Source organism: Neofelis nebulosa, chromosome 5 (assembly GCF_028018385.1).
Source record: "Neofelis nebulosa isolate mNeoNeb1 chromosome 5, mNeoNeb1.pri, whole genome shotgun sequence".
In the NCBI taxonomy this organism is placed as follows: Eukaryota; Metazoa; Chordata; class Mammalia; order Carnivora; family Felidae; genus Neofelis; species Neofelis nebulosa.
In genome coordinates, this window is record NC_080786.1 from 179,907 (window position 1) to 193,257 (window position 13,351).

The window sequence follows — 13,351 nt, forward strand, 5'->3', positions numbered from 1 at the left end:
GATAAAGAGAGTGGAGGGTAGGCGCTCACAGGGGAAGACAGGGTTGCTGAGGACTGGTCAGCCGGCTCACAGGCGGCTGAGCACTGCGCTGGCGCCAGGGAGAAGGCGAGACGTTGGCCCTCCCAGCTTCCTAGAGCGGCCGCCGAGACGCGGGGCGGCGGCGCGCGTGCGCGACCTGGGCCGACCGAGAGCTGGTCTCTGGGCGACGGGTTCTGGGCGGGTGGTGTGGCTGGAGGACTGGCTGTCGGGGACCTGGGGAGGTGAGCCGCCGGGCGGGGCGCGGGGGCGGCGGAGGCGGCGGGGGGGGGGGACGGTGGCGACCGGCAGTGAGGGTGCACGGCTCGGGAGGGCGGCGGGGACGCTCGGCCCCGCCCGGGGTGAGACTCAGGGGTCGGGGGTGCTGGCTGAGGCCCGGCCTGGAGGCGGCGCCCGGGGCGGGCGGTCTGGCCGGGCGGGGATCCGGTCCCCGCTGCGGTGAGGAGTGTAGCTGGAAGCGCTTTGCAGCCCCGGGCAGAGAGTTGGGAGTAATGGCTTCTGTGCTTTATCCTTTCTCCCAATTATGCAAACAAAGCGTACTCATTAGGGACAATTAGATGACGCGGGCGGGAGCCAGAAAAGTGAGAATAACCGCAGTCTGCAAATAGTTTCGTCTGGATGCTTCCTGACATTTTAAAATTTGCTCACAATTATGCACATTCATACACGGGTGCATGTGCATTTCGAAATGGGATCGTACTGTGGCCTTTAAAAACTTAGTATTAGTGGGATGCAAAAGTACTGTGCTAAAATTTACATAATACTTACCAGAGGGTACAAAAAAATCGACCACTTTAACCATTTTCAAGTGTGGCAAAATTGAGCGGCATTAAGTACATTCATACCCTTGCGTTTTGAAAATTATGATACCGTCAACCGGCGGAATGCATTTGTTCACATAGCGGTCAAAATTGGTGCTAGCGTTAGTTAGGACGGCACCGAGACATATTTCTGTGAGGATAATTAAAAGGAAACGTTTTCGTTGCAGTTTATTTTCCGTAGTTAGTACACACTACTAATGCTCACAAAGTGACGCTTGTGCAGGAAAATAGCAGAATCTGTGTATTAGGGTGATTGCCTCTTTTCAAAATGAAAGTGTAGCACATAAAAGGGAGTTTTAATTTTTTCAATATACATTTTTAAAGATTTTATTTTTAACAAAAAGGGTTTTTTAAAGATAAGGTACAGCTCTTAAAACCACCGTACTGTCTCTGACTTGCATGGGCCTAAGAAGTCAGAGAATGGTCGGTCCCCTTCTAAGTTACAAGTGGTGGCCAGGAAAGAACACCACCCTGTTTCGAGCTGTATGTAGTGCAGAAGTGAAAACGCATTAGTATTAGTACATTATTTGCAAGGAAATGTCAGTGAGTGGTTTTAGTCATAATTTGATGAAGGGATTTCGGAGAACTTGCATCCGCTTACACGTGTGTGTATGTGTGTGTGTGTGTGTGTGTGTTGAGGGTCTGATGAATGGGGGTGCTCTTACCTGTCGTGTTAATGCTGAAGAAAGGCAGACAAATTTTGGTTAAAAATGTAGTCCTTACTGTAGGTCGAAATGATGGGAATGTTTTGAAGGTAAACCCTCAGTATATACTTAGAAAGGAAACTGACAGCAGCATCACAAATACTAAGTCTGCCACTTGAAGTTTTCTGAGGCTCCTCGTGTCCAGGCTGTATCAGTGCAAGGGCATTCGGTGATGTCGGAGAGTTGCTTGGGAGTAGAAATACATAACGTATAGTAACCATAACTTACCTTATTTGTCAGTCTTCAGGATTTTTGTATCAGAAACGCTCTGAAAGAACTCCCCAGGTGAATCATGAGATGCTCTGCAAGATTGGATTTTTGAGCTTAAACTTCTGCCTGATCTTACACCTCTTACCCTCCTTCCTTGTTTTATTACAGTGTGTCGGACCAGACATGCCTATCCAACATGCCATGTGTTTTCTTCATTTTCTGTCTTCCTGTAAGCTCTGCAAGGCGGTGGTGTTTTTTGTTTATTTGTTTTGGTTTCTTGTGGTGTTTTGTTTTTGGTATCCTTATTCGTTATGTAGTCCTTAGTGCCTGGGGCATAGCTGGTACCCAGTAAATACTGTTAATAAAAGAATGAATCTAAATTGGAGATAAGAATAACAATATTTAATATCTTTGATTGCCACGTTTTTGTTTTTTTTTTTTAAACCTAAGATAGAAATACATCAGAAAAAAAGTGATAACAGTTCTTCCATTCCGAGACCTTTTTCTTGAGGCGCCTGGGTGGCCTAAATGGTTAAGCGTCCAACTTTGGCTCAGGTCACGATCACAAGGTCCGTGAGTTCGAGCCCCGTGTCAGGCTCTGTGCTGACATCTCAGAGCCTGGAGCCTGCTTCCGATTCTGTGTCTCCCTCTCTCTCTCTCTGCCCCCCTCTCAAAAATAAGTATATATTTAAAAAAAAAAAACAAACCAAACCCTTTTTCTTTTGAATAGTTGTGGACTTAGAGAGGGTTGCAGAAACCGTACCGAGTTCCCTTATATTCTTTGGTCAGTTTGCCTAGAGTTAATATCTTGCATAACCATAGTACAAGTCCTCAAACTTCAGAAATTTACAGTGTACAATGCTATTCATTAAACTGCTGACTTTAATTACAGAGTCCAGCAGTTTCTCACTAATGACCTTTTTCTGTTCCAGGATCCGATCTAGAATCCCTCATTCCACCATTCCATGTAGTTGCCCTGTCTTCTTGTTTTCCTTCAATATGTGACAGTCTCTCCATCTTTCCTTGTTTTTCATGACGTTGACACTTTTCAAGTATGTTGTATGGGTATTTTTAGAATGAGTCTCACTTTGGTTTTGTCAGATGTTTTTTCCTGCTTCAATTGAGGATGATGTTGCTATGTGTTATTACTGTCGATACTGATTTTGACCTAGTGGTGTCTTCCATGTGTCACCATTGTAAAGAGTGATTACTTTCCCTTTGTAACTAGTGATTATTTGGGGGAAGATACTTTGAGACCTTGCATGGCAATATCCTGCTTTTCTTTACTGTTCACCCACTAATTAGCCTTCTTGGTGGATCTTATCACTGTAATGGTCTAGTGGTGACTTTGATTTCTGTTATTCCTTCTCCAGATAATAATTGGAATATTTCCTGAGGAAGAGTTGTGCCTTCTTTCCCTTTGTTTTATTTCTTCAATTATTTGTATCTGTGTGATGTTGGATACATATCCTTTGGGCTATGATGCGGTGCTAATGGTACTTATTTCGTTGCTTAAATATTATTTCGTTGCTTTGGCCCTTGGGGGCTCTTTGCAGTGGCTCCTGCTTCCCCTTAAAGTGTCCACATCCTTTTTGGTGTCTTTCCCTGACTTTCTGGCCCCATACATTAATTGTGTTTGTTGTATCTTCCCTTCCCCAGCCCCCGAGACCACCACTTCTCCCAAGATCCCTAGTTCCTTTCTCCATGTTCACGGTTTATTGGAGAATGATACTGAGAAACCAAGTTTTGGGCGCTAGGTTTGAGCTCACTTCTTAACTGATGTACGGGTTCAAGTATACTGTAACACTCTAGTTATGTACTGGAAGCAGTCTTTCTTGTTTCCTTATCAGCGTATAAAATAAAGCATATGTGCCCTCACACTGGTAGGAAAAACACGGGAATAAGAGACTGCTAAATGAGGATTAAAAAAAATTTTTTTTTTTTTTTAAATTTTTTTTTTTCAACGTTTATTTATTTATTTTTGGGACAGAGAGAGACAGAGCATGAACGGGGGAGGGACAGAGAGAGAGGGAGACACAGAATCGGAAACAGGCTCCAGGCTCCAAGCCATCGGCCCAGAGCCTGATGCGGGGCTCGAACTCACGGACCGCGAGATCGTGACCTGGCTGAAGTCGGACGCTTAACCGACTGCGCCACCCAGGCGCCCCTAAAAAAAATTTTTTTTAACATTTATTTATTTTTGAGAGAGAGAGACAGAGTGTGAACTGAGAAGGGGCAGAGGGAGAGAGAGGGAGACAAAGAATCTGAAGCAGGCTCCAGGCTCTGAGCTGTCAGCACAGAGCCCGACGCGGGGCTGAAACGCACCAACTGTGAGATCATGACCCGAGCCGAAGTCCGGCACTTAACCAACCGACTGAGCCACCCACGTGCCCCATAAATGAGGATTTTAAAAGAAAACGAAATACGTCATGTATGAGCTGAAGAAGCAAAATGACAAAAAAGGAAACTGTCCCTGAAAAATGCCCAGATAATTGTTTGGGATTTCCCCTGTTTTTACAAAGCCATTTTCATTGCAGGATTGAGACTGGGCCTAAGGTATGAAGCTCTGGGAGAAGAGGCCCGATCAACTCAGGTTGCCTCCTAGGCCTGGGATGGGTGAAGTTTTATTTCTGTTCTCAAAAGCTGGTTGGGACATGGAGAAACCCTGAGGCATTAGGAAACCTGAATTTAACTGGGCAGCTTCAGCTCACTGGCCCCCATGTCTTTACTGTGCCCTGGGTCTTTCCAGGTCTTTAGCTTTCTCCGTGTTCATGGTTGCAGAGGCTGGGCCAACACTTTCTCCCCAGTTGAAGGCCTGGAACCCCTCGCCAGGTTCCTAGGCTTTCGCCCTCATTTTCCTGTCAGTTAGTCTTCTGATCACCTGTGTCCAGATACTTCGCTGGCCTCTTTGGACATTTCTGTAGCAGCTGCTTTAGAACAGGCCTGCTTGGAGGCTTATTTTTGGTGCTAATTGTGCTGTGGATCTCCATTTCCTGAGATAGGTCTTGCCATTTCTATTTCCTGCTGGGTGCCTTCCTTCAGAACATTTGTCTCTGGGCTCAAGTTCATTCTCTTTAGCCTCACTGCCAGATTTCTGGTCACTGTGAGCAGCTTTCTAGTCCTTTCCTACTTGGGTTTCTTGCTCTTCTCCAGTCTATTCTGCAGGTTTGTTGGGGAAAGTCTCTGTCCCTCTTCCTCTGACTTTCAGCTGCCTTCTGAGCAGTTGTTTCTGCTGCTGGGGCTCAGCACGGCTGGAGCCTGTCCCTCTTGCTCGGCTCAGCCTTCTTTTGTTGTTGCTGGTCTTCAGCTCTGTCTGTAGGCCTTCAGCCACTTACTTTATCATTTCCCTCCTTTTCCTTTGCTTTTGTTTTCTCCAGTACTTCTTCTTTTTCTCCACTGTTTTTCCACATCAAAGCTTCACTTCTCTGCCAGAACTTCAGCTGACTCCTCAGCATGCATGATCCCTAATGTAGTTCTTGACTGGACTGACTCTTCATGCCCTGAGAACAGGAGTGTAGTTTTTTTGTGTGCTAGCTGGATGGCAGCCTGCTTTCTGGCATGAGCTCTTTCCGTCTGTGGTTAGTCACTCTTTTTTTCTCTGTCCTGACAGCATTGGCTGAGTCTGGGAGATAGCGAATAGGTATTGGTTTATAACCAAGTAGGGGATGGCTTCGGAGTGAAGGGAGTGATTTCTTTAAATGTATTTAATGGTCGCAGGAGATGGAGGATGGTTTCAGGGGACGGTGAACATCATTTGTGACTTGGTGTACTCAGTTATGGGACCCTTTACAAGAGGTACCGAGGCCTGCTTTCCATATAATTTACATACATGTTCCATAGTAGGAGTCCAATTTTACTGTTTTTTGTATGAACTACTAGTTTTCCAGCATCATGTGTTGAAAAGTCTGTTCTTTCCCCTTTCAGTGCTCTAGTGACCTTTCTGAAAAATAAGTAATATTCGATGTATTGGTTAATTTCTGGACTCTTATGATAATCATCTATGTGTCTATCCCTATGCTAGCATTTCAGCATTCTGATGACTGCTTCTTCGTAATGTAAGTCTTGACATTGGAATTATGAGTCCCTCAACTAATTTGTTCCCAATTTTTTTTGGGGGGGGGGGGATATGCTAGAATTCCTTGGTATTCCATATGAATTTTATTATCAAGTTTTCAGTTTCTAAAAGAGGCTCAATCAGAGACCATATTGACACTGCAGATTAATAGGGGGATATTAATTAGATGTGAGTTTATGGAAAAGAGAGAGAGAATAAGAAATGTCTAGAATCATGGACAAACTTGGGAAGTAGAAAGGAAGATGGTCAGAACATCCATTTTTGATTTTGAATTTGAGGTGATGAGGGACACCCAAAGGAAACGTCCTGTAGGTAACTGGAAGCTTCTGATAGGAGTCTAGGAAAGAGCTAGGAACTGCGAGAGCAGCATTAGAGCATTGATAGTCGGTGAGATCTCTGACAGAGCAAAAAGAGATGCTCTGAGGTCTGAGAGCCTCCAGTGTCCATAATGAGAAGGCAAGAGAAGGAAGTGAAACCAGAACGAGGGGCCAGAGATGTGAGAAGAAAAGCAGGCTGGGCTGATGCTAGGGAAGCCATGGGGAGAGAAAGCGGGCAGAAGTATAGCTTCCTTCAGAGAGGTTGAAGCGAGTGAGGGCTGGGAGGAATGGCCAGTTCTCGGTTTGACCAAGGACCCTCTGCACCCTCAGAAAAACGCCTGCCTGGAAGAGGGATGAGAGGCAGTGTGTGGAGCCGCCTGGGTTCTCTTGAATCCACTCACTGGGACACAGACCTTACTGGAGCCAAGGCAGGGCTGTCCTCACAGCTTTCTTTCCTCCGTCAGGTCAGTGTGCTTCCCAGGTGCCTGCCGTTTCCCAAGCTGGGAAGTCAGGAGACCAGGCAGCAGCAACTGTGCTTCGGATGGTCAGGCCCCAGGTGAGCTTGAGTCTGTCTTCCCTGAGTTCCCGTGTGTGGTGCAGGAACAGCTAGCACTCATCTCCGGGCCCTGGCCCATTCTGAAAGTGCTCCTGTGGTTTCCCAGCCTGATCGCACCCTCTGGAACTGGGTCCTGCCTGCTGAGTTCATGAACTCTGTTTCATCCCAGCTTCTCTCCCTCCAGCACCCCTTTGCCCACCAGGGCCCCACCCTGGGCTCTGGGTACCCTGATGTCTCTGCCCTGATGTATTGCCGGGAATATCCCTGAGCAATAGAAGCTTGTCATTCCAGGGTTCTGCAGCGTACGAGTTCCTGTCTGTGGACTATACCGAGAGGAAGTGGAAAGGTCCGGCACTCAGTCAGAGAGCCGTGTACCGGAGCCTCATGCCGGAAAATTATCGCAGAGTGGCCTCATTGGGTAATGATTCTGTTCCCCAGTAACGTAGTCTGCATTCTATACGTTTTCTTTGCTATGTGCTTCTTTTTCGAGTTTTTATTGCAGAAAGCTGCAAACGTAAGACAAAGTACAGAGAACAGTGTAATGAACTGTCACGCACCCATCACTCAGCTTTCGAATTATAAGCAGTGTCTTTATTTCATTTTTAATTGAGCTAGGTGGTTTGGTTAGAATTTGTAGTTGTAAGGATAGGGAACCACTCATGTTATTGTAAGTCCTGAGTTGTGTTACTTCAGTAAGGCTGAAGGAATGGAAACCCTGATCAAACCTGCCAGCTAGACCATCCTTTGGGAAATGGGGCCCATGGAAACTGGGCCCTGACCCAGAGCAGCACAGGGTCCTCAGCAACAACAGCAAATAATTTTTATGCCAGGGAAGGTAGTAGTTGCTCCCTGCTTACCTGTTTTCTCCTTCCACGGCTACCTGTTTTCTTCACTGCGAACCTTTTGTCCTCTCGTGGCATCTTCTTGATTAGACTTTCTGTTCCCTCATAATTTTTGCATGCCGTGGCTCCTAATGGCTTGGCTTCTCTCCTTGCCTCATTTCAGCTTAGAGCTCCTACTTGTTTTTATTTTCTTTATTTTGCCCCATTTCCAGTTGCAGATTTACTTAGAGAGGGACTCCAAGGGTGGTTCAGCCATTAAGTATCATCTCTACTTGGGCAAACTTTGCTCCTGGCCACAGCAGAGGCTGATGTGTAAGGTACGGAGAAGCTACCCTTGGGCCTGGTGCCCTGGTCAGTCGTGGTCTGAGATGTAATGAGACCAGTTGTCATGAGGCACAAAGCATGGCTGCCTCAGCTTCCCCTTCAGGAACGACAGAGGCGGGACAGCTTCCTGGAGGGGGATGTTTTGGGGGCAGGTTCTCTGGATGGCAAGTCTAGGACAGTAGCCAAATCTGAAGAGGGTGGGTGGGCTTAGGAGCCAAGGAGCCCGATATCTATAACTTTCCATGTGCTAAAATGCCATGATGGGTTGTGGCCCTGCTTAAGATGTGATTAAAAGGAACCAACGTTTTTGTGGTTAGCCATGACTGATTGCCTGCTTCTTCCCATCTTTTCTAGATTCCAAAGGAAAGATTGAACTGTTCAGTTTCCTATGATTCCAGATGACCAAGATACCAAAGACATATTTTGAGTCATATTTCAAATTATCGATCCCTTTCTTAATTTTCGTAGGAATGCAGTACTGCCTTCTACCAGTTCAGTGCGCCAGGGACTAGAGGACCCCCACTTTTAGAGCTCTGCTGTCCCCTGCATGCTTTTCTGAACCCATGGCTTCTCTGAATCTTGTCATTGTCCTCACACGTGAGAATCACTTTTTTTGGTCCGTTTGTTTCCTAATTGTGCTTGCCTACACTGTTTCTCATATTTGACTTGAGGTATTTGCCACTCCTTTCTCCCCTCAATATCTTTGCTGAGAACCGTGGAAGCAGACAATGGCATGGTTGGAAAGGATGTTAGAGTTCATCATTTCACTAAGTGACTTCTGTAAGATCACCCGTCTGTACAGTCTGTTCTCTTGCCCTCCAGTTGCTCTTTTTTTTTTTTCCTTTTAAGTTTATTTATTTATTTTGAGAGGGAGAGAGAACGCAAGTTGGGGAGGGGCAGAGAGAGAGGGAGAGAGCATCCCAAGCAGTCTCTGCTCGGCGTGGAGCCCAACACATGGCTCGATCCCACGACTGCAAGATCACGACCTGAACCGATATCAAGAGTCAGATGCCTAATCGACTGAGCCACTCAGGTGCCCCTGATTGCTCTTTTGAATTGGGTAATTAATTGGAGCAATTAAGAGCTATCAGGACAGAGCTCTGTCCACTCTCCCCCACCCCATCGTCCTTTCCCTCTTCATCTTTCTGTCCATGAAGAAAAACTTGAGCTAGTTCGCACTTTTGTCCTGTTCTTACTGTGTCGCCTCTTAATGTGTCCCCTAATGTGAAGGTTTTTTCAGATACGTAGATCCTGATGATTCTGTTTCCTTAATAGGATGCAAAATGAATAAAAGTTGTTTTCTTCTCTCTTTTGGCAGCAAATGAGGCTAGGATGGAGTGTCCAGATTTGCCTGCAAAGCAGGAAGTTTCTAAAGGACTGGGGTCATCTGATGGGACATCAGGAGGCCTCTGTGGGGTGGTTTCTGGGGAACCAGAGGCAGGAACTGCCTGTGAAGGTGCTTTAGAGAAGCTGGAAGGGCAACCCTCAGATGAGGAAGGGAGCAGACTGGAAAGTGACTTCTTCAAACTAACACACAAGGATAAAGGTGAATCCACAAAAGATGGATGTGATGAATATAAGGATCCAAATCTGTCCTGTAGTGCTACAGAACATCAGAGAGTTCTCAAGGGACAGAAATTTTACCAGTGTGATGAATGTGGTAAAGCTTTTAATTGGAGTTCACATCTCATTGGGCACCAGAGAATCCATACTGGAGAGAAACCCTATGAGTGTAATGAGTGTGGGAAGACTTTCAGGCAGACCTCTCAGCTCATAGTTCATCTCAGAACCCATACAGGGGAAAAACCCTATGAGTGCAGTGAGTGTGGAAAGACTTACCGACACAGCTCCCATCTTATTCAACACCAGAGACTCCATAATGGTGAGAAGCCATATAAATGCAATGATTGTGGAAAAGCTTTCAACGAGAGTTCCAAGCTCTTTGACCATCAAAGAACCCATACTGGAGAGAAACCTTATGAATGCACTGAGTGTGGGGCTGCCTTTAGTCGGAGTAAAAATCTTGTTCGACATCAGGTACTTCACACTGGTAAGAAACCTCACAAGTGTAGTGAATGTGGGAAAGCTTTCTGTTCTAATAGAAATCTTACTGATCATCAGAGAATCCATACTGGCGAAAAGCCTTATGAGTGTAATGAATGTGGCAAGGCCTTCAGTCGGAGTAAATGTCTTATTCGACATCAGAGTCTCCACAGTGGGGAAAAACCGTACAAATGCAGTGAATGTGGGAAAGCCTTTAGTCAGATCTCTCAACTTGTTGACCATGAGCGAATTCATACTGGAGAAAAACCTTTTGAATGTAATGAATGTGGTAAGGCATTCAGTCTCAGTAAATGTCTTATTCGACATCAGAGACTCCACACAGGTGAAAAGCCCTATAAATGCAACGAGTGTGGAAAATCCTTCAATCAGAACTCATACCTCATTATACACCAGAGAATTCACACTGGTGAGAAGCCTTATGAATGTAATGAGTGTGGAAAGGTCTTTAGTCATAATTCTAGCCTTATGGTTCATCAAAGAACCCATACTGGGGAGAAACCCTATAAATGCAATGATTGTGGGAAAGCTTTTAGTGACAGCTCACAGCTCACTGTGCATCAGAGAGTTCACACTGGAGAGAAGCCCTACGAGTGTATTGAGTGTGGGAAAGCCTTTAGTCAGCGTTCCACTTTCAATCACCACCAGCGAACTCACACTGGAGAGAAGCACTCAGTTCTGGCTCGCTCAGTTAGTTAAGACATTCTCCAAAACAAAGCCAGAAACGAGTTAAATTCATTGTTTTTGTAAGAAAGATGCTCACCCTGATCTCTTGGTATCACTGATGAACAGCCATTCCCTACATTCTGCTGGGTCATAAAGTTGGGAGAGTCACAGTGCCATCATTCCCCACTATCAGGGAAGTAAGAACGACAGATTTCAGGTAGTTGTAGGTTTCCTTCCTTCTCTCTCTCCAAAAATATAGCTCTGGTTTTTGAATCCCATAGTCAGATTGTGTGCTTGTCAAAGACAGTGATTACATACTTCTTTTCTATTGCAGCTAATTCATTTCACATTTACATAAAGTTACTCTCCAGTGCTCTGATACTTACCTATCTTGGGCATGGCCTTTTCAAAAGTTCTATTGTGATCTAGATCCTCATCACTTGCATTCCCTACCTAGAAAAGCTCTTTTTATTTGTTAATGTTGGCCTCTCAGACCCTTTAAGATCCAGCTCATCTCAGAAAGACTTTCTTCTTGAAATGCTTTTCCTTCCTCCTAAACTTCTGTTGATTTGACCTCATGCTTCAACTTACTTTGTGCTGTAATTTGCAATTGTTATTAAATTGTCTTGACAACTATTCTCAATGCATATGTGTATAGTTTCATACCAATTTAATGTAGGCTGTTTGGGGTCGGGTATGAGATCTTTGTCTTTTAGCACATAGACAATTCTCATATACTAGTTGTTTAATAAATAAGTTTTAAAAATTCATCTCTCCAGCCCTTTTTAACTGAGCATGAACTCCCCTTCCACCACTGGACCAAAGACTTAAAGATGAATATCATAGGATACCACATACAAAAGCCTCATTCATATTTTCTGAGTATACCTCTGGAAGTCTTCCTGCTATTCCCTCAGCCTCAAGGAGCTATTGATTTGTGCTAGAGCATCCCTCTGTTTGTCCTTGTGTATACGTGTTGTCCAGGTGATGGAGTCAGCACTCATTTCCCCTGATAACATACTTTTCCCTGTTTTCTGTGATTGGAATTCACGGTGACTCTGATATCCCTATCAGGTAGTTCTCTCTACCTGCAACTGCCATCTAATTTCAAGGTGAGAGGAGTACACTTAGCTATTGTAATTATCTTCTGGGTCATCTCTGATTCCCTATAAGGATAAGAAACAGTAAGACTTTTTAGAGTCTTACGGTCATATATGAGACATTAGCTTGAACATCTTCTCCCAGTCTCGCAGGAAGGCCCCAGTGCTGGGGAGCTGTTGCCTCTGGTGTCCAACCCTTTCCTCTTAGGGCAGTAGGATTAATAATGTGGTATAGGAGGAGGAGGTTTGAAGGGCAATATTAGATAGGTAGCCTGGAGGGGAGAGATTTTTGTGAGCTGTGATTTCTGTCAGACAATGGAGAAGAAAGGAAAGAGAATTGAGTCTCAAGAAAATACAAAATACATGTCATTTGGGGGGAGGCATCTCAGAAAAAAGTCAAAAGAATATTTATTGGAGAGGTCTATAAAAACTGCTGAACCAAAGACACAATTAGAAATTTCCCATCTGTAACTTTTAAATTAGATTTTTGTTTTAAGATGTCTTTGTGGTGTTTATTTCCATTTTCCTTTATAAAATCTGCAGATAGGACTTTCTTAAAAGTGTTTTATCTTAGGAGTGCCCAGATGCTGGGAAGGAACCTGACTCTGTAATAGCACATGGGCCCATCCTTCCTCTGTGATTTGCACATCACTGGTCATGTCTTCAGTAAAAAACCCTGCCTATTGGATGCTGTAACTGTTTGTTGTGTGCTCATCTTGTTATCATCCTGAGTCTCTCTGGAGGGGGAAATCCAGCACTATTCATATTACTCCCCACTACCAATCTGGTATAGGTGTTCAGTAGGAATGAATGTCCTTACCTCCTGGAAAAGTACTCAGGCTCTTGCATGGAGGAAGATGGGCTATATATGAAAGCCATACCTCAATTTCTTTTGGTATTGCTAGTATTAAAAAAAATTACTGAGTTTTTAAAATGTTATTTGGATCCAATTGCTTTGCTAAATTATTTTTAGTTTTAATAGTTTTTTTGTTTCATTTCCTAGCTTTTGTAATTATACAATAAATAATGGTTAGTGTTCTCTTAATTTCCAATCTGTATGTCACTTAAGTTGTGTGTTAGCAAAAATTTTAAAAATAAAAAAAAAAAAAGTTTTTTCATGTTTATTTATTTTTGAGAGAGAAAGAGAAACAAAGTGTGAGCAGGGGAGAGGCAGAGCGAGAGGAAGACACAGAATCTGAAGCAGGCTCCAGGCTCCAAGCTGTGAGTACAGAGCCTGACGTGAGGCCTGAACTCCTGAATTGCAAGATCATGACCTGAGATGAAGTTGGATGCTTAACCTACTGAGCCACCCAGGTGCCCCCCCCCCCCCAAATTTTTGAATAGTGGTCAACGGACATTCCATGTCTTGTTTGTAACTTTCAGGGGAAATGTTTTGGCATTTTGAAATTGCATACAGTGTTCACTCTTGTTGGTTGCTGCTAAATATTCTTGTGTTTAGGAAGTTTTTTCCCATTGTTTTTAGAAGAAGTAATACGGTATAGTGGTTAAGAGCACAGACTTTGTACCTTGCACCCTTGTTCAAGTCTTGGCTCCACCATTTTCTTAGGTGTGTGGCGCTGGGCAAGTTACTTAGCTTCTTTGTATCTCAGTTCTTTGATCTGTAAAAGGGAGCTCCTCA

General features: G+C 44.5%; 1 protein-coding gene across 4 annotated transcripts; it reads left to right on the top strand.

Annotated features, from left to right (window-relative positions):
• Positions 1 to 121: 121 nt before the first annotated feature.
• LOC131511522 (zinc finger protein with KRAB and SCAN domains 7-like) lies at positions 122 to 11,382 on the top strand. 4 transcript variants are annotated; one of them, XM_058729185.1, is made up of 4 exons: positions 122 to 260; positions 6,628 to 6,719; positions 7,011 to 7,137; positions 9,204 to 11,382. In XM_058729185.1, the coding sequence occupies exons 2-4, from the start codon at positions 6,705 to 6,707 to the stop codon at positions 10,643 to 10,645; spliced, it is 1,584 nt and encodes a 527-aa protein (XP_058585168.1). In that variant the 5' UTR covers positions 122 to 260; positions 6,628 to 6,704; the 3' UTR covers positions 10,646 to 11,382. The 4 variants fall into 4 exon arrangements, with proteins under 4 accessions (XP_058585168.1, XP_058585167.1, XP_058585164.1 ...); XM_058729181.1 differs by lacking the exon at positions 122 to 260 and adding an exon at positions 3,968 to 5,826; XM_058729183.1 differs by lacking the exons at positions 122 to 260; positions 6,628 to 6,719 and adding an exon at positions 8,240 to 8,918 and having other exon boundaries at positions 7,038 to 7,137.
• Positions 11,383 to 13,351: the final 1,969 nt, after the last annotated feature.